The sequence below is a fragment of the Acomys russatus genome, chromosome 22 (assembly GCF_903995435.1).
Source record: "Acomys russatus chromosome 22, mAcoRus1.1, whole genome shotgun sequence".
In the NCBI taxonomy this organism is placed as follows: Eukaryota; Metazoa; Chordata; class Mammalia; order Rodentia; family Muridae; genus Acomys; species Acomys russatus.
This window is the reverse complement of record NC_067158.1, coordinates 27,442,208-27,466,398: the sequence shown is the minus strand read 5'-3', so window position 1 is coordinate 27,466,398 and position 24,191 is coordinate 27,442,208. Positions and strand designations below refer to the sequence as shown.

The window sequence follows — 24,191 nt, the reverse complement described above, 5'->3', positions numbered from 1 at the left end:
TGGCCACCACAGGCCATCACCAGCCACATGAGGTTGCGGGAATGTCAAATTCAAATCGCCTCTCATGAAATGAAATGAGTTGGGCAGAGACTCAGGGCTCCTTGATGCTCTAGCATGGGACCAAATGCCATGGAGATGCTGGGCCAGGGGAGGGCTCAGAGGGGCCATGGGCCACACTACCCACCATTCACACCAAGGACGATTGAGTACCAGGGTACAGAGCTCCCCACCAACCCTGGGCATGCTGGGCTAGGCATTACAATTGAGGTCCTTCAAGGCTCCCTGAACCTCCCAAGGGACCTGCTGTAGAAACCCTGGAGCCCGTCAGCTGAAGGTTCTAGAAGCAGTTCTGAAAAAGGAGGCCAGCAGCAACAAAGAACTTGCTGCTTGGGAAGATTCCACCCAGACCCTAATCTATGATTCTGCAAGCTTTCCAGGCCTTTCAGATGAATAAGAACAGCAAATGTTTCAACTGTATTTCTGGCCCACTAGTCAGGGGGCTGCACACAGCCTTGCCAGGCTCCATGTTCAATCTCTCACACAGAGTGGCAAAACTTTATTTCCACAGGCCACACAATGTCTTCGCATTTCCCAACAACTGTCCCAGACAGGGTTGGTCAATTAAAAAAAAAAAAAAGATTCATTTATTTTTAATTATGTGTATGTGTGTGGGAGAGGGGGGTGGGTATGGCATTTCAGTGCTGGTGCCCATAGCTCAGCAGAGGAGGTCAGATCCCCTGGAGCTGGAGTTATAGGCAGTTGTGGGCTACCCAACATAGGTGCTGGCACCTGAGCTCTGGCCTTCCTCAGGAGAATCAGTGTTCTTAACTACTGAGCCATCTCTCTATCCCTGGACATACTTTTTCCTTTAAGAAAGTCAAGATGGGGCCGAAGAGATGGCTCAGCAGTTAAGAGCACTTGAGTTTGATTCCCAGTACCCCATGGTGGCTCCCAGCTGTATATAATACCCTTTTTTTGGACTCCATGGGCACTGCATGCACATGGTGCACAGACATACATGAAGGTGAAACACTCATGCACATAAAATAATTTAAAAAGAAAGAAAGAATCTTGAGAAGAGAAGGACTATATGGCTGTGGCACCCCATCCCCCTATCCCTAGGCTCTTCTCCTTTGGAGGTTCCAGGCCTGTGCAGTTACCACACACTTTTTCTCTGGAGACGGTCCCTTAAGGTCACCCTCTTAAAGGTGAAAGCTTCCCTCAGCTTTTCTCATCTAGGAAGGTCCCTGTCCCTCCCACCCAGAAGCATATTCTAACCAAATGTAGAACTCGTGGGCAGGACTTCCCTTCAGCTCAGGAAGACATGCCACTCACTGTTGGTGGTCTGTCTGGTGCTCTCTGTATATAAATGCTGAGTTCTGGGCCTGCTGCAGTCCAGACAAGTGCGTTGTCACATACTCTGTTCAATGTTGTGTAAACTTTACTCCCCAAGTATTTGATTGGTTAGTTAAAAAGCTAGACAGCCTGCAGGTAGAAGAGAGGTAGGCAAAGCTTCTATTCTTGGGCTCAAGTAAGGACCACCAGGTGAAGTGGGGAGAAGAAGGTGGTGAGGAAGGATGTGGCCAGATGGAGCAGATGCAGCCCAGACAGGCCCGATATTGACAACTAATTTGGGGGGTGTGGCTGGAAAGGAACCAGACTAGCTTAGAGGTTTAATATAAAAGGAGATCTGCCCAGTTATTAAGCCTAAAGCTTATTAATAAATCTAATAAGTCTGTGTCTTTTATTTGGGAGTAGAGCAGATAGATAGAAAATCCATCTGAATTAGTAAATTTTCTATAGGAACTCGCTTCCCACCCATGCAGTTTCCATGAGGAGTCAGCTGCCACCAATTCTAAGATGACATTGATCCTGCAGGTGACATTGCTCTCCTCACTGTGTACTTTCAAGAAGTTTTTTTAAACCTTAATGTTCAGAAGTTTAATAGCGCATCTTGGTGTGGACTTCTGGTTGATCTTCGGGGCTCACTCGATTTCTTGATCTTGCAGGCTTCTGTCTTCTGCTGAGACTGGGAGGTTTTCAGCCACTGTTCCTTTGAATGCTTCCAACCTGTTCTTTCTCCTTTCTGGGCATTCAAAGACATAAACACAGTTTCCCAGGTCCCTGGTGCTTGTTTTCCTTCTCTCCGATGTTCAGCCTGGAACGAAGATTCTGATGCCCTCTGTCTGAGTGGGTCATTCTGTCCCTGAACCCACACAACAGATTGTTAACATTGTTTTACTTTTTGGTTCAAGGTCAGTTTTCAGTTGATTCTTCTTTTTCAAAGTAATGTGTGTTTCTTTGCTTAGACTTTCTCTCTGTCCCAGTTTTGACACAAATGCTCGGTGAAGCATCTTTATGATGCATATCTTAGCATCCTTTCCAATGACATCAACGCTAATTCTTTCCAGTGTTCAAATCTGTTGGCCCTTTCTCATTATAATGCTCCTGTCACAGTTCTGGGGGCAGCAAGTCATGTTTTGGTTGAATCCTGGATATCCAAATGCTGTGATAAGAGATGGGATCTTACGCAGTCTTCCATTTTATCAGGCCACAGGTTTGTTGGGCCCATGTGTAGGGCCTGGCATACAGACCAATTCCCACGGCCATTGTTTCTCGGGGTGCTGATTGATAACCTACACCACTCTTCTAGACTTGCCTAGGGTTGCTGGTGCACCCCCACAATCCCTGCCAGAGCTGCCTGTGTGCTTGTCCCACCAATTAGGAGGCAGAAGAAGCTAGCTGTATGTAAACACCATCTCCTTGGGCTTCCTCTCTGCTGCCCCATACCCATTCCCTGCCCCTACAGGGCTGGCCAGCCTCCTACTCCTTCCCACACTGTGGCTTCTTGCTCTCCTATAGGCCCCCTTCTTTTGGGTGTGCTTAGCAGGGAGAGCTAGAGAGGGGCATCTATGGCGGTCTTGTCCTCGGAGTTGCTATTTCATTCTTGCTACAGTCAAACTCCTTTAAAGAGAGACCTGCCATTGTGTGATTTTAAAAGGTCCCAGAGTCCTGTGTGCAGCAGAGCAGGTAACTTTTGTATTTAAATCCCTTTACGCATCCAAAGATCCAATCCCATGTTCAAGGACCTCTGTGCCTTGAACACAAAGGAGCTGGAGCCTGGGGGAATCGGGTGATCTGTATAAGACCAAATGGCTCTATCAGGTCTTCTAGGGACCTGCTTAGCTGATAAGTTAAGATGACCTTCAAGAGTATGTGACCAGGTGTGGACATGAGAGAGAGGTGGGCACACACAGGAAGAGGCAGGTACAGAGGAGAGAAGACCCTGGGCAAGTTCACAGCTGTGTGCTCATGACCCTAGGTTACATCAGGCCCTACAGGCACTGGACAAGCCCAGCTCCTGGGCCTGGCCCAGGCTTGGCCTAACCACATGCCCCTGCGCCAGCACTCAGGAGCTCACCCCTAGCCACTAGGAAGCACGCTGCTGACTGCTCCAGGAGTTCACCTGGTCTTCAGCTCTGTTCTCCTCTAGGATGGCTCGTCAGAGGTTGGGGAGGCCACTGGGCACTCAGGACGTGTGACTGAAAGGGTCTCTGGTGCAGTCGGGGAGGCCACTGGGCACTCAGGACGTGTGACTGAAAGGTTCTCTGGTGCAATCGGGGATGCAAGCTTGTCACAGCATCCTAGGACATTCTTCTGACAACTGCCTGGCAGGCCATCGCTGGTCACCATCCCTTCACTGGAGTCCAGCATGCGACAGCCGTTGCCTGCTCTGTGCAGGAGAGTTCCTCTCAGCTCTGAACAGCTCAGCCCAGTGTTCCTGAGCAGCATGAGTGTCAGGCTGTGGAAGTCAGTGGGACAGGCTTGAGCTGGCTGCTCCAGGGCCACTGCAGTCTGGCATGTGAGCCTGAGGGCTCCAACTAGATGGCCTCACAGAACTGCATGCCCTGGTGTTAGCCCCTCATTCTACAGGTTTCTGGATCATTCTCATTGTTGTAGGTGAGAGGATTTCATACCAGAGAGGCTTGTTAGAGTACCCAAAGTCACAGAGCAGTGACTCTCTGGGGTGCTACCAGCTCGACAGTGCTCTGCGTCAAGCCCTGCCATGGTTTCCTGGATACATTTGTAGACCTCAGATCTTTTCTGAAAGCTCTGCCTGTCCCCATCTTGTGCCTGGCCAGCCTTCTCCCACGATACCATTGTATCTGACTCCCTGTGGCTCTGAAGAAGCCAAACTCCAAATCTGCATACACGTTGTGTAGAATACCTCTCTAACCCAGATGCTGGCAGCCACCTCCTGTCACCTTCCAGCCAACTTGGTCCCAGCTCATGGGAGAAGTAAAGTCCTTTGAGGCCATCATTGCACAGGGTAGGGTAGGGGCTGGCACAGTGACCTGGCCACACAGTTTGCTGGCCCTGTCTCTACCCTTGGCTGGATCATTTCTTTTCAGGCATCGACTGCTTCCAGGTCCATATCTGAAGGCCTGCTGGGCACTGGCCTCCTCCCTGAGGACTTCTTATATTTCCATGGTACCTTTCCCAGCATGCCCTAGTTGCCAACCTGCATATAACACCTGACTAGTTCCACCTCCATGCTGCTCCACAGGCTGCATGCCCAGCTCTGGTCCCACACCTAGAACAGGCTGGGACACAAAGAATGTTCAAAGACTGAGCTAGGTGGCTGCACTGCTCCTGCCTGCCTAGACCCCGATTTGGCACTGGAAGTGGCACCAGATCTTCTAGTTCTGATACCTGTGGACTCTGTCATCCAGGGATATCAATCACAACCCTACCTGGGTGCTCGGCCACCACCCTCAGTACTTCCAGGACACTGACAGGTCAGGAGGAGCCTGCTCTTCATAACCATAAATAAGGCCACTAGAGAAACCTTTTTCTCATGGTGAACTCTGCGGGGGTCAAAGGGTAGAGGGGGAAAGTCTGGCCCTCCTTCCTTCAATCCTTCCATCCTGCAGCTGGCTGGTGCTGAGTGGATCGAGGGAAAGGCAATGAGGCAATGAGCTAATCCACAGAGACTGGTACATCCTCCATTCCATACTCCACAGGGGCCTCAGGCTGGAGGATGCCGAGGTGATGTCAATGTTAAAGGCACAGGGCTGCCATCTGGGGTGAAGTGGTCCCTGCTGGGAGTCTCTCCCTTGCACTTCCTGAATTACTAAGTCAGAGAGACCCCTCATCTGTCTTCAAGCCCCAAGCCACCTTGAGCCCACTCCTCCCACCTTCCTCTCATCCTGGTGATGGAAAGCAGGGGTTTTATCCCTCTGAAAAATGTGGGGCCTCACTAAGGGCCACTGAGACCCCTAGCTAGTATCTCATGTGTCTTTTGAATTGTACCACCAGATCTCTGACTACCACACCTGTGCCGGTGCAGGCACGCTGTACTAACACATGTGAGTAAGGGACCTCAAAAGAGAAGGCATGAAAAACCAGGGATGTGGGACGCAGAGAACTTGTGTTCACAGGATGCAAGCTAGGGGAAGGGACTTGGGGCATCAAGTCTCACCCTACCAGGCCTTCAAGGCTCTCTTCTTATAACAAAAGCCAGCCCTGTCCCCTTTTGTGCAGACTCGGGCAGTTATTAATGACCACTTGCACAGAGTCAGGAAGTGCCCACATGTGATAAAGAATGGAAGTAAACACACGTACAATAAAATGTACACCCCATGGATCGGATAGCAGTGTCTGGCAGAGAACTGCTGCCCTGTGGGACGTGGCAGCATCCTTTGGATGGGGTTAAAGGCACAGGTGCAATGCTAGACCCTATGGGCTTCCTGCTGGGAAGATCTGAAGTCGGGACACTAGGGAAAAAGCAGAGGCAGAGGGGTGTAGTCATGCCTGTTGGCACACAACAAGTGGAGTATCCCAACCCTCACAAATGGTGTCCTTGGTGTGCAGGTCCCTCCTCGGCTGTGGTACAGGTCCCAGCACAGGTGGCTGGGTCTCTAGAGGCCAGGTGCACCCACATAACAGCTGTTTCCTCTCTACACCACTCATGCAGGTTTGCTGCAGGGATGCAATAGAGGAACGGGCTGACAGGGAAGCCCTGTCACCGTGGGAGCAACAAAAGAAGAAGACACCTAGACAGCCTGCCTCACAGGGACCACCACACTCAAAGGTGCTTGGGGTGAACGCCCTCAGCCTTGCATCTGCAGATGAGAAAGTACTACAGGGAGAAATAGGACACATGCATAGGCCACACAGCATAGTGACAGCAGAAGCAGGACCCCGAGAGGTAACTTCTACAGCTAGGCTTCTTCCCATGCTGTGTCCTGAGTCACAGGCAGGAACTGCTGAGGGCACAGTCTGACAGTCATGAGGAAAGTCTGGATGAGGTCATACAGAATGGAACCAGGCACTCCCCTAACAAAGCAAAGTCCAAAAACTGAAAAAGGAAAAAAAAAAATAGCATCTTGAAATACCAATACTAATGTTTTGGCCCCCAGCTAATGCCTGGATGCCATAACATCACACAAGGCAGTGAGGGTTGTGGGAAACCACTACACTCTGTTCTGTGGAGGAGCCTCCGTTGCCCAAACTCAGGCACCACAAAGTACATGTGCACACCCAGCACAAGGGCACCACCTGGGGCAAGGATCCTTGGGATGAAGGGCTGCGGGATGGTATTGTAGCTACCCCAGTAGACACGGGCATGCACGTGGGATCTCCAGTTCTTCTCGCCACGCTTTCAGATAACTCTTCCCCAAAAGAACCTACAGGAGTCCCAGACCTGTGAGGCCACTGGATAAACCATCTCATGTTGACATCAGCCTTGTGTGCATGCTCTGCTATCCCAAGGAACCTCATCTGTGCACAAAGACTCCACACGGAACAACATCGCCGGTTCCAGTTTGTCACAATGCCCAGCTGTCTGCATCTCCACTCCTCCCTCCCCTGCAGGGCACTTCCAGGGTTCAGGGGTCAGATAGCACCATCCATGGTCAGGATGGAGGGTGGGTTGAGAGCAGTCAGGCCTGGCTACTATTGGCCAGGCAAAGCACTCTTGTATGCCCAGTGCCTAATGGCCCAAGAGTGAGTATTACTGTGCTGGATTCTATCATGACCCAGATACCAGGGAGTCCAGATTTCACCCAGCATCAGCGCCACAGTGATGCCAGAGGCTTCCTCTGCTTTCTCATACCGCATAGATTCCCATGACCTCCACTTCCAACCACAGCCACAGAAAACAACCTTATGCCCAGCTTAGGACCAGAGGCTGCTCTGGGCGAGCCTGAGTGTGCCTGCAGCCTGTGCTGCCTCTACCTGTGATCTACAGCATCTTCAGTGAACGATGTGAAGGGAATTTACTCCATACCGGAAAGCCACTCCCAAGCCAGACTTCACAACACCCCCAAGGCTAGGCAGATGTCAGCTTTGTTGCCCAGGACGTCAGACCATATCTCCCTAGGAATCCTCAAGTGCCTTGCTCAGGATGTCACAGGGATCAGGACAGTGCCTTGTACCAGCTCCAGGTCTGAACTTGCCCCCTGACCATGACCACATCTGCCCCCAGGAAAAGAGGTGCTGGTAGCCTCTTTGCTTTCTTGTCTGCTCTGAGAGAGCCATGAGGTGGCGCTGTGCGCACACTAGCTAGCTACGTCACTGCAGAGAGATGGTGGGTGAGGCCAGGGCTCAAATCTTTACTTGGCTTGATTCACATTAGAATGCTCTTTGGATTTTTTTTTTTTAATTTTATTTTTGAGAGAGAGTCTCACAATGTAGCTCAGGCTGGCCTCAAAACTCACGGCAATCCTTCTGCCAATCCTATCTTCCAAATGTGGGGACTACATGCTGTCTCTTGCTTTTAGTTAGTTTTTTTTAAGGGAAGAAACCTGAAATTTGGGGGCCCATTCAGTAGGGGCCCCTCGCTGGCAGTCTCTGGTGCGCATCAGAAGAGCCACTCACGTGAGTAGAAGCTGTCCCCCGGCATCCTTGAAAGAGGTTCTCGCTCAGCCCCGCTGCTAAGGGACAGAGATTGACTGTCCAGGTCCGGGGAGTTAGTTCTGGTGTCTGCATCCCCCTTGAGGAGCAGCCAGGTGGTCTTCTGCAGAGGAACAGGAGGAATGGGGACACTGAGGTCATCTTCAGTGGTGAAGGCATCTCACCAGAACCTTCTAGTAGCCTTTACCCACAAGCTGGCCCCACTGAGAGAAACCAAGCTTTTAGTATGAGTCTCGCCATAAAAGGTGTCTGATAGTTCATGAAGCAGTTGGAGAAATGGCCAAATGCTGTCTGCAGCCTGCTGTTGTGACGCATCCCCTCCTCACCCCAATCCTCTTGAGGTGCTTTCAAAGTTTGGTTGCATCCAAGAGGTATACCAGTAAAGTCTACTACATTCCAGTCTCTGCCATTTATTAAAAACAAACAAACAAACAAACAAACAAAACACCTGACAAACTGTTCTAGAGCCCTCCTGGTCAAGTATTCCAGAATGCACTGGGTTTATTTCCTTGTCATTGTCTGCATCTCCTCAGTCCTAGAACTATGACTTGGATGCATGGCAGAACCCGGACACTGGTGAAGCACGTACCCATAAATGAGTGTAGAAGGAGACAGGTGGGTGTAGCTCCCACCAGGAGCCTCCCAGAACCCCAGGAGCAGAGTGAGAGAAGGACTGGAGAACCCCTGGAGTAGCCATCCCACCCCTCAGGACCATGTTCCCCTTGTTACCTTCCTGCTATCCTGATCGAAACTGCTGTCCTCCACGTCCAGTCGTCTGGCGGCTGAAAAGGAAAAAAAAAAAAAAAATCAGTTTGTAAAGGCAGCTCACCCTGTCTGTCCTGGGGTCCCTACTTTACATAGTGCTCAAAAGTTGGGGGGGTGGTGGTGGGGAATCAGAGAAAGGGACAACAGACTGAATGCCTTTCACAGACTGGAAGACTGATACACTGGGATGCGACCCAGGAGGTGGACGTGCCCTGAGCAAAGTGACATGCCTCTTCAGGTCCAGCCACACCTCCAACCTAGAGAACCGGAGTCACATTTTCAGGTGTGTAGCCATGTGGCATTTGATGGACATACTTTTGCCCTTTGGAGGGGCACCCTGAAGGGACAGAAGGTCTCAGTCTCAGAAGCCTCGGTGTCAGGCGCAGGTGTGAGCTTCTTAGGCATCACTGCTTCTTTCCCATCATGAACTCTTCAAATCTGGGATTCACCCCATTTCACAGACCAAGAGACTGAGGCTCAGGCAATACCTTGCTTTGAGGTCATAGACCAACATAAGCTGAGAGGGACATGAACTCAGGCAGTCAAAGTCCAAAGTCTCCCCTGCCTGCCTATCCCACTGAGCTGCCTGCTGCCTGCTGAGTCCTGAACCATGCCCCTGGAAAGAGTCCCTGAGAAACAACAAAGAACAACAGTGTACCCAGAGATGAGCTCACTTGGAGCAGCAGTTCATGCCACAGCAGCTTATTTACCAAGAAAACTCTTGGCAGCATTTTGTCATCCCACCGGGCTGACTTTTCCCAGGAGTAAACAAAGAAACCATGCAAGGCATGCTGGTCTGGTTCAGGACCCACTCACTGCAGGGAGACCTACCCCAACCCTGTGCACACAGTGATTGCTGGAAGCCCTGGGGTCCTCCCCAGCTGGGGCTCAGCTTGGGGAGGAGTGCAGGCAAAACTTACCTGCAGCCTGCGGTGGGCTCAGCCCTGCCCGTCTCTTGGAGCGCCCTGCCTCCTGCACCACCAAGGACAAAACTGACACCAGGCCAGAGAGCTTGGACATTGGGGACTGGGCTACAGGACCTTGACAAGATAGGGCCAAAATAGAAGACTTTTTATTCTAGACATGGCGACTCTGTGTCTCCCCCGGTGGCTGCCCATCGCTCCCAGTGCGAGAAATTGATTTTTTTTTTTTTTTTTTTTTTTAAGATGAAAATAAACCCTCTGCTCTCTGTACATAGAGAGGCCAATTAACTACAGGCCTGCTGGGGAGGCTCAATGGAGGGACACAGAGAGGTGGGTGGTGTGGCTCCTGTTGCTCAGACAATGGCTGTCACTGGGCAGTGGCACAGAATGCGCCTAACACGCCAGCGCTGGCTCTCGGCAGCTGACTAAGGGCACAGGGACAAGCGTGTTATGGCCGCTGTGAGCTCTGCTAGTTCTGCTCCAGCATGTGTGCCAGCGGCTTCAGCCCAGGCCTTTTCAGGATGTGAAACCCCAGGATGTGGTAGACCAGGCCATGGGTTCTCAAGATTTTGTGTGGCCATGGATGACACACTAGGCAGACACACTGTAGTATAATCCTCCCCGGGGCTCCAGGGTCCAAATCCACTTGCTGAGGGGAATGTCCTTTGGAGACCTAACAAGGGTCCTCTGCAAACACCACAAGCTGTGACAGGTGTGCAGTTTGCCAGGCCAGAGGCAAATACAGCAGGCATTTTGCATTTTGGTAGGTCGCTTCCATAACACCTCTGAGCCTCAGGTTCCTGATCCGTGAAATGGGAAAATGTCGCTCTACCCCTCTAATTCACGAGGACCAGATGAGATAATGTCTGAGAATATGAAGACCAGCTTACAGGTCTGCAATGCTGGAAATAGGCAAGAAGTCAACCCTGAAGGGAGTTTGCAGGCAGCTCTTCCTGCCTTCCTTCACTCCCTCCTATAGTTCCCTTCAATGTGAACACACTCATGTGCCGCGTTGTGTCCCTTGCTGTTAATCTATTCACTTCTATCTACTTACTCTCTTAAAACTCCACTCACCCACCCACCTGCTCATCTACCTACCCACCCAGACACTAACCCTTGCACACATGTGTCTATCCACCTATCCACTAACCCACCCAGAAATTGATCCAATTTAGCCACCCACCCACTAAGCTATCTACCTATCTGTCTGTCTGTCTGTCTACCTACCTACCTACCTACCTACTTTCTATGTATTCATGTACCTACCAGTCATCAATTACTCATGCACTGACATCTTCCCCTACTTTAACTAATATAGTGATGGGCGGGCAATTGCCAATTAACATAGTTTAGTTTTTTGTCAATTAAGGTTTTAACCCGGAGAGCGTTTGCCATTGGGATGGCGGAAGGCAGAAACCAGCGCTAAGTTAGGGCATGGTATTTTGCAGCTTTTTGTATTTTGCTCATGTTTGATGAAACGGGTGAGAGTAGAGGTTTGATTTTTAGAGGGCACTGATATATGCAGGGCTGTTAATTTTGTGAGTGGCCCCTATATGGCCACTGATATATTTAGAGCTTAACTGGGTGCTTGGCCTCAGCCTGGCTTTGGATTTGACCGACACCTTTTGTTTGGAGGTGGGATATTGGGTGTTAACCCACATGCAGTTAGACATGCTTTTTAGGAGGCCATTAACAGCAGGCAATGTATTTTCTGTGCAGTGCTTTGCCTTGCACCCTGAATGTGATGAGGATTAGGGCTTAAAGGCTGTTAGCCAAGCCTAAGGAGGCTACCTGGCCTTAATGGCAAGAAGGCATGAGTAATAAGGGCATGGTCTTCGTTTGTGTGGACACCAGCCTGTATTAGAAAACCCGACTGTACAGTAGAATGAGGGGAGATTTTAGGGAGGAGTCACTAAGAGGTGTTTTTGCGGAGCCCTGCCAGCCAGCGGCCTTCTAGCCACTGCTTTTTGTTTAGGGCCCTGAAATTGAGGGGGCGGCCAAACGAGATTGGCCCAGGGTTGGAGGAAGTCCTGGGCGTAAAGTCAGCTGGGGGGTCTTTGGTGTTTAAGCGATGATAATGGCCCTGAACAGGGTTGGTAGCCGCATTTACCTGTGTTTTAACAAAACTGGAAAGGCGGTTAAGGGCCCAAGGACCAAAGGAGAGGAGGAGAATAATGCCCACAAGGGGTCCCAGAAGGCTGGGCAAGAGGGTGGTGAGCCAGGGGGAGGAGGAGAACCAGTTTTGATACCAGGACTTCTGTTTGTTTTTTGTTTTTTGTTTTTTGTTTTTTGTTTTTGTTTTTTTTTTTTTTTGGCTCGCTGGCATTTTTTCAGGGCCTTGGAAACTTTGTTAAGGGTCTTTTGTGCTAAGCCTGTTTAACTGACATAGAAGCAACATTCCTCTTTAAGAGCAGCACAGAGCACCCCCTCCTTGAGGAAAAGGAGGCTGAAGCCTCTGCGGTTTTGAAGAATTACCTTTGTAAGGGAATCGAGGGAGTTTTTTATTTTTTGAATCCCATTTCTTATATTAGAAATATTTTTATTAATAACTGTCTGGAGCTCAGCAAAACCTTGTTTGGAGGTCACCAAGGAGGCAATTCCTGTACCTCATGCACTAACTTACTCATCTATTTACCCATCCATTCACCCACTCAACCACTAAGCCATCTGTCTGTCTGTCTGTCTGTCTACCCATCTTCCATACATCCATGCACTCACTAACCTACTCACCCATCCCTGTATCCACAGGTGTCCAGTTATTCACCCACCCACCCACCTATGTCCTCTTCAGTCTGTTCCTCTGTTCACTGATGCATCCATCATCCATGCAGCCTTTTTAATCTATACCTGTCCCTCACCGTGTTGGGCTTCTACCACTTAGCCCTTCAGCATTCACCACCCCACCCCACCTCCATTCCCCTCTGCACAGTATGCACCTGCCCTGTCCTGAGCACAGATACACAAGAAACAGAGCTGACCCTTCTCAGCCTCAGCTGGGCTTTGCTCTCCTTACAAAGGGTATAAATTACAAGGCCTCACCTTTGTGCACAGGGACCTGGGTACAAATCTGCTTCCCCACTGAGCAACTGGTATGAGACGCTCAGTGTCACAGCAGCATCTGGTTGATGTGCCCAGTGCCTCTTCCAGTACAAAAATGGACACAGGAAGTAGACAGATGGACACAGCACAGTGGGCCCAGAGCGAGGCGCTTGCCATTGCTGGCACCTACACTTCCACAGCTCTGGCTTCCAGGGTGCTCAGGGGGTAGTCTGTGGCCTTCAGATAGTCTCATCTCTGGCCTCCACTGAGGTCTGTCTGCCACCAGTACAGGGCCACCCCTGCCAAGCTCTGTGAGCGTCCAAGCCCAGGCTTTGACAGCTGGCACACCTGGCTGATGCTGTCTCCATTAGGGGAAGGAGTTTCTGAACACATGGGAGGTGCTCAGGGGCTTGATGTCTCTCCTCAGCCCTCGGGGTTCCAGAAGGGTGGGGGTGGGGTCTCTATTGGGGTCCAGATGGGTCTCTAAGAGCCATACCAATGAGCAAGACTTCTTTTGCACAGCACACACCAACCAGTATAGTTTAAACCATCTTGGAGTCATGCTGAGAGAGAATGAAAGTGTGTGTGTGTGTGTGTGTGTGTGTGTGTGCGTGCGCGTGCACATGTGCGTGCACATGCATGTGTGTACTGGAAGCAATTCTATGGGCTCTTTGCTTCACAAGACAGGATGTACTTGGCCATCCATGCTGGGGGCAATTCTGTGGATCTCTGTTTCACAGAGCAGGCTGTGCTTGGCTATCCTTATGTCTCCAGCCATGAAGTGGAGGCAAACACACAGTGGATGCTCACAAACTACCCTTTGGTTAAAGTAGTGACAGCCCCTGGCATCTCTCTGCACTTGGCTCCCTTCTATGAAGTTAGGGGAATGGTATCTGTTTGCTGATTGCTGCCAGAACTGACGGTAACGTCAGAGGGAAGGATGGTGAGTCAGCACCTCTGTCTGCTGGCTTCTCTCCAACCCACTTCCAGAGAAAGGGGTTTATCATGTCCTTCCAACCACACAGAGAAGCTCCGCTAAGCCCCACAGGCCTATGCCAAAAGCCCTCTCTGGGAAGACTGACTTCCTACCATGCATGCCTCCAGGTCCCTTGAGAACTGCTGCTAGAAACGCCCCATGGGGGTGCCAAGTTTCTGATGCTCTTTGTGGACACAGAGCCAACCTGATACCTGGCCTTTCATCACATCCCAGTAGAGGATCCCAAAACTAAAGTGAGGATTGATCTTTTAGGAAAGAAATCCCTGAGAGGCACAGTAAGCGAGATGCCAAAGAACTGGGAATACTCGGATGCTGATCCTCACTCAGATGGTGGCCCTGAGAAGACAGGTGGCCATATGACCATCTTCTGCCTGTAGCTGTGGTACAAGGAGAGCTGCAGGAGGGGCCTCTGCCTACCAGGCCCCCATGCTCACTCATTCTGTCTCAGGCTCACACTTGCTTAGAAATCAAATGCAAACCTGGTGAAATGGCAGCTCTGTTGTGCACCTCAGAGACTGCTCAGGAAGTCTCTGAGGAAGCACTATTTTGCCTCAGACTGTTGTGATGGTCACTGTAAAGAATCACTTCTCGGGAATCTGCAATCACCTAGAAGTGAACCTCCAGCCCTGCCTTTGAGGAGTCATCAAGTCTGGGCCCATGAGGGAAGGACTATGCTGATTAGGTTAACTGAAGTGGGAAGACCCATAGTAAAAGTGGGTGACCATTTCCAGAGCTGTATAAAAGGAGAGATCAAGCTGAGCACTGGCCTCCCACGCCTTCAGCTTCCTGATTGTGCCTGTGATGCGTCTAGGTGCTTCAAGCTTCTGCCATACTTTTGAACTAGGAGCCGGAATAAACCCATAACCTCTTCCTCTCTTCAGCTGCTTTAGTTGGGGGCCTGTCACAGCAACAGGAAAACAAACTAAACAACAGTCTAAAAACAAATGCCTTCCTTCCTTTGAGAGACCACCTCCAGAGAGGCCCTGCTGTCCAAGCAGCTCTGCCATTTTCAGAATCTGTCTGAAATCCCTATGAGGTACAAGGCGTAGCCTGGACGAGGATGAACTCTGAGGAAGGAAGTACTTCTTTCTTCTAAATAGTGGATATGGACAGCTGTGGTTTTCCCTATGATTGCCTCCTGGAGGTGACATGGTTGGATACTGCATGTATCTGCAGGCATGTGTGCACACAAGTGTGTGTGTGTGTGTGTGTGTGTGTGTGTGTGTGTGTGTGTGTCTGTGTGTGTGTGCAGGCACATGTGAATGCAGGTGTATGTGAGCACATGTGTGCATGTGTGTGTGTGCATACAGGTATGCGTGTGCAGATATGTGTGTGCATGAGCAAGCATGTGACTTCCACTTTCACATGAAACATGAACAGCCTGCAGCTGTTCCTGAGGGGCAGACCATCTTGAAGCTTCTGTCTGCAACAGCTGCTGAGCCTCCTGGTGCCTCCTACCTGGCAAACAGTGCAGGCCCCTCTTCAATGTCTGGTGGGACAGGGGTGTTCCTGATCTTTCTCACCTCTGCTTCCCCCGTTTTCATTACTTCCTATGTTTCTTGCTCTCTCTCCTCTGTCTCTGTCTGTCTCTCTGTCTCTGTCTCTCTCTCTCTCTCTCTGTCTGTCTCTGTCTCTCTCTCTCCTTTAACACAACAAGTAAACAATAAGCAAGTAGAACTGGATCTGATATAGGAATAGTCAAAGTCCCAAAATGCCAAAAAAAAAAAAAAAAAAAAAAAGACAGCTGCAGGTGATGAGGTCAGAGGTCAGCTGCACATTAATGATTGCTCCATGGATTCCAAAGCATCAAGCATCACTTCCACCCAGTGGGCACAGAGGCCTGGCCATCCTCACGGCTCCCAGAAGCAGAAATAAGACACAGGCATCAGAGAAGATTAACACTGACACCAGCAGTATCCATGGCCTGTGACTTCATGGTGAACTGCTGTGAGCAAACGCATCAGGGGAAAGGCATGGTTGAGTTAATATGTTAAATGTAGGATCTTAAGCTAAAGAAGCAGTCTGGTGATTGATTCACGGTAGTTAGTCCCCCGGGGGTTGTTCTGAGCTGGAGTGAGGATCAGAATAATGTTGCTCATGTATCAGGCTCCAGAGCTCCTTGGGGGAAGGCCTGGGGTCAGGTTGCCTTGATGGAGCCAGCACTTGGTGGAGGTAGGGCTACACACACACACACACACACACACACACACACACACACACACACACACACACTCACACCTGAAGTTGGGGGTGGGGAGGCCTTGTGAATACCAACGGTCTCAAATGCATGAACCAGAAAGCAAAGGCACCCTGCACATCTGTATTTCCCAAGGGATTTTCAAGGAGCTTCTGTGCTGCTAAAGCTTTCTAGCTGCTTGCAGTTTGCATGGCTTCTTGCGCTCCTCTATTGTGAGTTTGCATTGCTGTATGCCTGGCAGAGGCAGTAACTCTTAGATCTGATTTTTTACAGAATCCTGGGCTTGGGTAACTGCTCAGGGCTCCTTCAAGCCAGAGTTGCCTATAGACAGGCGACTGTTTTATGTCTAGATTACAAGGCTGGTGGCTGCTAACTATGAGCCTGACCTTTCTGGGGTACTCAGGTAAAGGATTTGAACCCCAAGATTGTCTCAGTGTAACACCATCAGATGCTGGTGGCCAATCTCATAAGGTGATTTTCTAATGTTGGCCCCTGCCAAGGCCAGCTCTGCCTTGACCATGGAGATTAGCCACCCTGTTAAGGTGCCATGTGGAGATGCAGAGGCAGCAGTGGGTAATTAAGGCACCATAAGCCAAGCTTCATCTGGGACTTTGGGGCGCATAGAGTCCATAGTTCTCCCTAAAGACTGTCTAGCATGGTGCTGTAGGGGTCACCTAATGGGGTGCTCCTTCCTTTTGCTTGACCTCAGTTTCCCACACTTGTAAGACTATTGTGCTGTGGTGCTGTTCCTGGTAAAAAGGTGTTATCATTTAATTGCCCCCAGCCACCCCTTGGGGAGATGTGTGCTCTCTGCTTCGATTCTGAAAACCGGAACTTCAATTCCCTTCTGTTTGGAAGGAGGAAAGACACAAAGCACAGGGCCTCTCGCCACCACTGAGGAACAAAATCTAACATGGCAGCCCTCCGATGAGCTGGCTACCACTTGTCAGTGTGGCAAGAGGGTGCTTTCCTTGGGCACATCTGAACAAGAGCTATCCATACAGGAATCTCCCATCTATCCCATCTCTAATGATGGCGTAAGTCTCCACTGGGCACAGATGTTTACAGCTTAGAACTCTTCCCGCACTCATTGTCCTATGTTCATCTTACGCCCAGTCCCAGAGGAATGAGGGCAAAGGGGACAGAAAGGGCAAGAGGTAGGAAAGAGAGGTGAGGAGATGGAGGCAGAGCGGGAGGGGAGTCTGGTTTGCAGATGAGGAGGCTTATGGCGGCGCGGCCACCCAGAAATCAAAACCCTGACTCCTTTAGAGTCCCGCTCCACAGCTCAAGAAATCTTTTTCTTGCACATCTGTCCCAGGCAGGTTCATTGGGGAGAAGATGTGGAAGGTCAGAGGGATAGGACACGCCCTTGTGGCCAACATCTCTTAGATTCTACACATTGCAAGGAACCCCATTAGCTGAGGACAAGGCAAACCATCATATTGCAGATATGCTCAAAAGACAGGGGTCTAAAATCTCCCTAAGTTGTGGCTGGTTCCAAGTTATTATTTTCCAAAGATCAGGCCTGTGTCGGGGCATGGATAAGAAGCCCCTAGCCCCTTATCATCTCGACTGGGGCCCTCACCGTAGCATCAAAAACACCAAACAAAGGTTCTTACTTCTAGCACACACCTCCCAGCCCCAGCCCCAGATGCCATGCATTAAGCCTCTCCACACATCTCCTCTCTTATGAAGAGAGGCCTCCCAGGAGCCTACTAGTGAGTGTGCATTTAACATTCAGCAAGCAGGACCTTCTGGAGCTTCGAATCAGGACACAGCAAAAGGAGCATTCAGAAGCAAGAGGGTGCAACGGGCATGCAGGCAAAGCACGGCAGCAGAGTCCGTCAGACTGACCGTACCGTGCTGTTTGTAGATAGGGGGTTTCCTATAGATGTTATCTTTTACGCCAGTGTCTGGGGAAGAAGAAGAAAAGAGAAGGGGAAAAAAAAAAAAAAAACGTGAGGGGGAACAAGGAAGCAGCTGTGGCACTCTCCACCCAGTGGCTTCTGTCAGCAACCGGCTCACCCTGCCCCGAACCACCAGAAAGATCCAAACATTGCAAGTGGCCAAGGCTGAAGCCCCAGACATCCATCGAGCATTCCCCAGTTCAGACACCACTGCATATCAGAAGGGGACAGGAAGGTGACAAGCAAGAACCTTGGGTTACTGGGGTGCAGCTAACTCACTCTTTTCTCCTTGGCCCAGGAAACATTTTCTCAGTATTTATGAAACTAGGAGAGACACCCCAATATATGTCAGTTTGGGGAAGGAACATGCAAACGCATTGCATTAGGAGTTTTGTGTTGTTTATTTGGAAAGAGAATCTTACTTTCTATTCCAGGTTGGCCTTGAGCTTGTAATCCTCCTACCTCCACCTGCTGGGTTGCACCACTACCCCCCTACTCCACGGAGCACCTTTTAAGGACACTCAGTTTTTGGGGATGCTCTGACAACTCGGGTGTGGCCGAGATGGTGCATGAGGAGGCAACAAGCATGCAGGGACCTACCTGGGACGTGGAAGTGTCGCGGCGCTTGCTGATAGGTAGAGGAAGGAGGCCTGCTGTCGGAGTGCACCGAGAGACTCGGGGTGCTACGGCCACTTTCGCTGCCTCCAGACAGAAGAGCAGAGACAGCAGGTGAGGGGCAGAAAAGCAAAGCAGAAGGCAAAAAGAGCTGGTCTATGGCAAACCCTCTCTCTCCTGCCTGGAGGAAGCCCACACCTGAGCCTTCCAGCTTGGTCCCTATGGCTTCTGTTCCATCCTGGAGTGTGCCTGGCTCCAGGGGATGGAAAGGAGGAAGGAGTGTTTATTGGAGGGTCAAGAGCATGTTAGTGCATGGGCAATGGGCAAAGCACAGGATCCTGGAGTGTGAACACACACTGCAGGTTCTCCATTCCTGCCTCCCTGATGTAGCTGGTGCAGGAAGGTCCTGCTTGCTTAGAGATTCAACCGATTAATGGTGAGATTAGGACTAAGGTGTGGGGAATGGGTCAAAAGCATCCCTCACAACCACAGAGGAGGCCTTGCTATTATAGGGGACTGGGGATCAGTATCCAGCGACATACACAGTCCTAGATATGGCTGCTTCTGGCAAGCAAAAATGAGAAGGGTACTCTGCTGCCTCCAATGTCTCTCAGCTGGAGCTCTGTGAAGAAGGCTGGATGATCAAATCGCCCATCAAAGACATCTGGTGATGTGGGTGGATGCCCCGCCTCCCGCCAATACAGGATGTGATGGACAGAACACAGTGGCTTTGGACATATGATGAGGAGCATGGCTCACAGCAGGACAACCCAAGGCACAACTGCTCCCTGCCATCAGACTTGGGGAACTCTGCAGGGCAGTAGCTGATAGGGCTACTGGCAAGGAAAGGGCTCTCTAGATCTGAGAACTATGCCTTTGAATGGCAAGGTCATGCAGCCAGACTCCAAAGCCAATGAGACAGAAGCCAGGCCTGGATGGATTGGAGACAGCAAGGGACATCACAGGCAGGCTGGAATGGCCTGGCTGCAGGAGGGCTCAACCCAGTGGCTACCAAATGAGACTGATGACTCCTTTTTTGGGTGTCTTCTCCTGCCTGTGCATGGTCACTTATTTCACCTGTAAACACTGGTAGAGCATTGGAGACTAAACGATTTTGTCCTAGAACTATGTGTAGAGCCTTCTGCCTTTGGCTGCATCAGCCGAGCTTCTGCTCTTTCTAGCAGTAGCAGAGACCCCACCCCAGGAAGATAGGAGCCACAGGCACCTTCTATGCATGATGCCATAACTTAGTGTGTCACATAAGTCATAACAGACACAACTGCTGGCACTCCGCCCTGGCTGAAGACTGTCCCTACTGGGTGTCATCCATGAGTTGAGGGTCTGTGGCTTGGTCTGCTGAATGTAAGAACCTCATATGACTTGACCCTTCTTTTTCTATCTAGACTTTATGGTTATTTCAGTCACCCTCATCCAGGTGACTGACGGTTCAAAAATGGTCCAACATTCCTGTCTTCTCCAGAGCTTGGCCTACAGTGCGAAGTCCCCTGAAGTGACAAGTGGAATTCCCACACGTGTGTGCATGCACTGGAGAAGGGGCTACAGTTTCTCGGTTGTTCAGAGGGGCCAAGACCAAGGAAGTCCAGGTGCAGTGAGGTGGCCTTGCTGATCCACAAGGACTCTGTGACACTAAAGGAGCCTTCAACACCAGCTACCTTGGTCCTTACCTGGGACACTGCCGCCAAGTCTTCCCCGCTCCCCGTCTGACCTGCAAGGTCCTTCCCAGGGTCCATACTGTCTAGACTTTCCTTAATTTAACTCACAATCCACCTGGCTGACAAAAACCTCAGGAGGGCAAGGCCACCTTGGGGCTCCTTCCTTTTCTGCAAGCATGCTTGCCTGTCTCATGTGGCGGAGAAAACACCCTGCTGACCTGGACCCCACAGACCTGACTGGAGCATTGCTATGTGCTTTCACAGTATACCACGTCAGCCACACACAGTGGGCATCTATGTTAACTCCTGTGGAGGGCAAGGGACCATGCCGTGTGGGCTGGGCACACTGACTACTTGGAAGCCAGCTTCCCTCGCTGGCCCTCAAGGCCCCTAGGCCTCCAGTGTTACCCAAGAACAGGCATGGAGGCTTCCCTGTCCAGGCTCATGGCTCTTTTTGAAGGGTCCAAATCCAGGTGCTTCTGACATTCTCCGGGGAAAGGCCCTGTACAGGGCTGGGTGGCCCAGGCTCTGACTTCTGTTCCGTTCAAGTTAATAGTTTTCTTTGGAATGGTTTTAGATGGTTCCAGAAGGTGCCACTCTCCTTACTCAGGGCCCACCTCTTTTTAAAGGACCCTTCCAGGACCTAAAACAATTGTCATGCTAACTATACGTTTTCTGAGTTTCACCCGCTTTCACTTGAGATGTTTCCTGTCTCAGGACCTGTCTAGAACATCACACTCTACCCACTGTCATATCTTAGCTTTCTCCCAGCTGTGACCAGCATTCCTTGTCGCTGAACATCCTGACAGTTCCTAGAATGCTGGCAGGGGAAGGGGGCGCTATAGAGTATCCCTCAGCTGGGATTATGAGAGACAGGGGTTGGTTATGAGTTTAGGAGAAAGGTACAGAGGTGACATCTCATCCCTGTCACATTGCCCCCAGGGCACTTCCTGTCTGCATGACCTGGGTGTGGCACCTCTAAAGAGCTCAAGTAAGCACATACTTGGTTATGCAGTGGAGGGAGTCCTGCCTATATCTGTGACCCACTATCTCTACAAATTCTGAGGTGTTCTATGTAGAAGTTGTTCCCCCATGCTCTTATTTAGCTGGTCTTTTTCGAATCGATTTGTGGACATTGTGTCACCTATGAATCCAATGACTCATTATTTATTCTCTTGCTCCAACTATGGCTTCAATTGGCTCTGGCCTTGAAGATGCCGTAGTTGGCTATGGCCAAGATGCCATTGCTGGCTCTGGTTGAACTTTCCATCAGAACAAGTTGTTTCACAACCACATGTCACGGCCCTTTGAGGATAGTAGCCAAGGCATGTGTAGTGTCTGCCAGGAGTCTTCTCTGAGGCATCAACCACAACTCCTGAGGTTGAGGGAGCAGGGCTTAGGGATCTGTTTTAGAGCTGCGGGGAGGGACCCTTGGCAAGATGAGAATCACCTACTGGGTACAGTGCATGCTGGAGCTTTGACCTGAGGCTCCGCCCCTAAGATCCTCTGTCTCCCTTCCTTCTCATGCCACTAGTGCTATGGAAGATCCTCCTGTCAGCTCCCAGAAAAGTGACTTCAGCAGCATAGAGTCCCCTTATCAACCTACATCTCCCATCCTTGCAGCCTGCCCTTTATCAAGTGAGAGTCAGGCTTAAACCTTACATCACCCCAACCACGGTCTGAAATTTACACTAATGTGCCAATACCTTTATCAGCCCCTCCACAACTGTAGGTCCTGGGACACAGTGGGATGCTATGATGTCCGGGCAGAGGGTGGAAAGAGGGAAGAAAGTGAGGAGACCTGCCATTAGCTAGCGAGGTCCAGAGTGCTGGAACAGGAGGGCTTGTCTACCTAGAATCCCTCACCCAGCATCAGACAGGTGTCTCCATTGTATCCTAAATACTGAAAAGCACCCATGGGGGCAAGAAGGAATTTCCCAGACACTGGGCAGCCAGCACAGCTATGACTGTGCCCTGTAGACAGGGATAAGCTGGGTGCCCAGAGACTAGGAACAGGTTGGTCCTCAGGAGGCTCTAGGGAAGGACCTGTGCCTGGCCTTTGCTCTGAACATCAAGCAGGCACCTAACTCAGGTCTCTACCTCCCCAAGGCATGTTCTGAAGAGATGCTGGAGAAGCCAAGGTCAAAGCCCGCCATGGAAGTCAACTGGAGGGCAGCACTGTTGGGTCCTGCTTCCTCCACCCCATTAAGAAGAGGAGCAGTAACAGCCAATGTCTAGCATGTCTTTGGCCCACCAGAGGCAGGGCCTCAGAGGCAGGAGGAAAACCATGCCCAGGGACATTGAGCAAAGGGAAGATATCAGACTATGAGGCCCGTCTGACCCCCCAGAGTTGTCCGGTTCCCTTCAGCTTCTGGGAGAATCCGTCATTCTGAGATTCCCAGAGACATGGAACACACATGTATCATGGCTACAGAAGCCACGCAGATGCTCTGGGTTTATAGCATTTGGGGCCGCACATCCCCACTGGAACTCAAGCTCTGCTTGAGACTGGGATGTGTGGAAAGGAAGATATGACAGGACCAAGGGCTCTTCTGAGTGGATCAAGAGTGGGACGAAGGGTGAGAATAAAGATGGAGGAAAAGTGACCATTTACTGCCTGCTAGTGATGGCAGCTGCTGGCTGCACCTGCACCCATGGGAAGGAGCTTTCCAATGGGTACCCATTGCACTGCCATAAGAGACAGGGAGCTTAGTGCATCACCCAGGGACTCTTGAGAAAATCATTGCTATGTTCTCTAAAACCCTAAGTATTATCTGCTGTGTCTTTATAAGCTAGGCTGGGTAACAAAACTCACAGCTCAGAGCCTTCAGCAATAGCCTCTCAATTCTCACACTTCCGGAGTCATGATCAAACCCAGGAGTGCTTTGTGGCTGTTGCTTTGTTTTATTTGTTTTGTTTTGCTTTAGTGGTATTTCACCATGTCCTGTCAACAGTCTCTCCACTGATCTTAAATGTGTGGGCAGTGCTCAGGGTTTCCTCTTCACCTTAGAAGGCCACCAGCCCCAATAGAGGAGAGTCCCACCTTGTGACCTCACTCTACCTCCATCACTGCCTTGGCACTGTTTCTTCAAACACTGTATGGAGACTCGACCATCAATATGTGAACTTGGGGCACTCACAACTCAGTTCTTAGCATAGAGGAAATCACAGGGGTGGGAATCCATGTGTGTGGGTTATGGGTCATGGCTGAGTCTTGAAAGAGCCAGTGGTTGGAGCCACCTGGATTGAGTCTGGGCCTAGACAGCATGGGTCTGAGGCTGTGAACATCACCACCTCTCCATATCTCAGCTCCTGCTCCTGAAAGCTGACACCAACAGCATACCACCACATAGGGTTGACAGGGAAACGTGTATAATGACTCTGGCGAGGCTGTGAGTCTGGAGCAAGGTATTCATTGAGAGACTCCCTCAAGCTGTACTCTTAGTGACAAATCACCCTGCTTTCCTTCCAGGAACACTGGACACACTGACAAGAACACAGCCAGACACACACAACACAGGAAGAACACAGGCATGAGACACAGGGCTCTGGAAGCCATGCGGAGACATGGGACGAGCACCCCCCACTGTGCACTGCACACCTTACCTCGGAAGTAGGGGATGTAATGATGTCTGAACACGGATGTAGGGCTTGGGTGTTGGGACAGGGACAGACAGCTACTGGTACCAACACTCACAGTACCAGCTGCGGGCAACAGAGAGCAGTCAGTAACCCTGGGCTCCTCCACCCCAGAGCCACCAAACTTGTCCTAGTCCCCACTTGGCCAGGGACAGTGCTCCTCTGCTCTCCTGGGGCACCTGAAGAGGGTCACCCAGCAGGCTGTGGGTCATTCCTATTCAGGTGGGGTCAGGAGATGCTGACTCTGAGACTCAGGGTGGCAGCCAGAGCTTGGGACACAGCCTCTGGCCCTGCCTGTGGCTCACTTTGGGGTGTCCTTGAGATCAAGGACAGTGGGAGGGCAGCTTCCAGAGGTCAGGGAGTGGTCTGTCACCAGCACCCTCATGACACTTGCCAGTCCAGATACAAAGCTTGGCCCTTTGGGCTTTACCCCTGACCAGGCAGTCAGTAGCCACGCCTTGCTGGTGATGCAAAGTCAAGGGTCAAGTCACAAAGGGACCTGGGGGGAAGGGCTTGAAA

General features: G+C 50.8%; 1 protein-coding gene across 2 annotated transcripts in view; it reads right to left on the bottom strand.

The window, feature by feature from the left end:
* Ablim2 (actin binding LIM protein family member 2) overlaps positions 1-24,191 on the bottom strand; it is a 127,374-nt gene that overhangs the window by 18,246 nt on the left and 84,937 nt on the right. The window contains exons 13-17 of one of the 2 annotated variants that reach the window (XM_051165394.1): positions 23,640-23,738; positions 18,346-18,447; positions 17,698-17,751; positions 8,647-8,699; positions 7,882-8,020 (exon numbers count right to left, since the gene is read on the bottom strand). In XM_051165394.1, coding sequence (XP_051021351.1) covers positions 7,882-8,020; positions 8,647-8,699; positions 17,698-17,751; positions 18,346-18,447; positions 23,640-23,738 — 447 coding nt within the window. Of the gene's footprint in view, positions 1-7,864; positions 8,021-8,646; positions 8,700-17,697; positions 17,752-18,345; positions 18,448-23,639; positions 23,739-24,191 lie in introns of those variants that run through there. The other variant, XM_051165393.1, reaches the window with a different exon arrangement.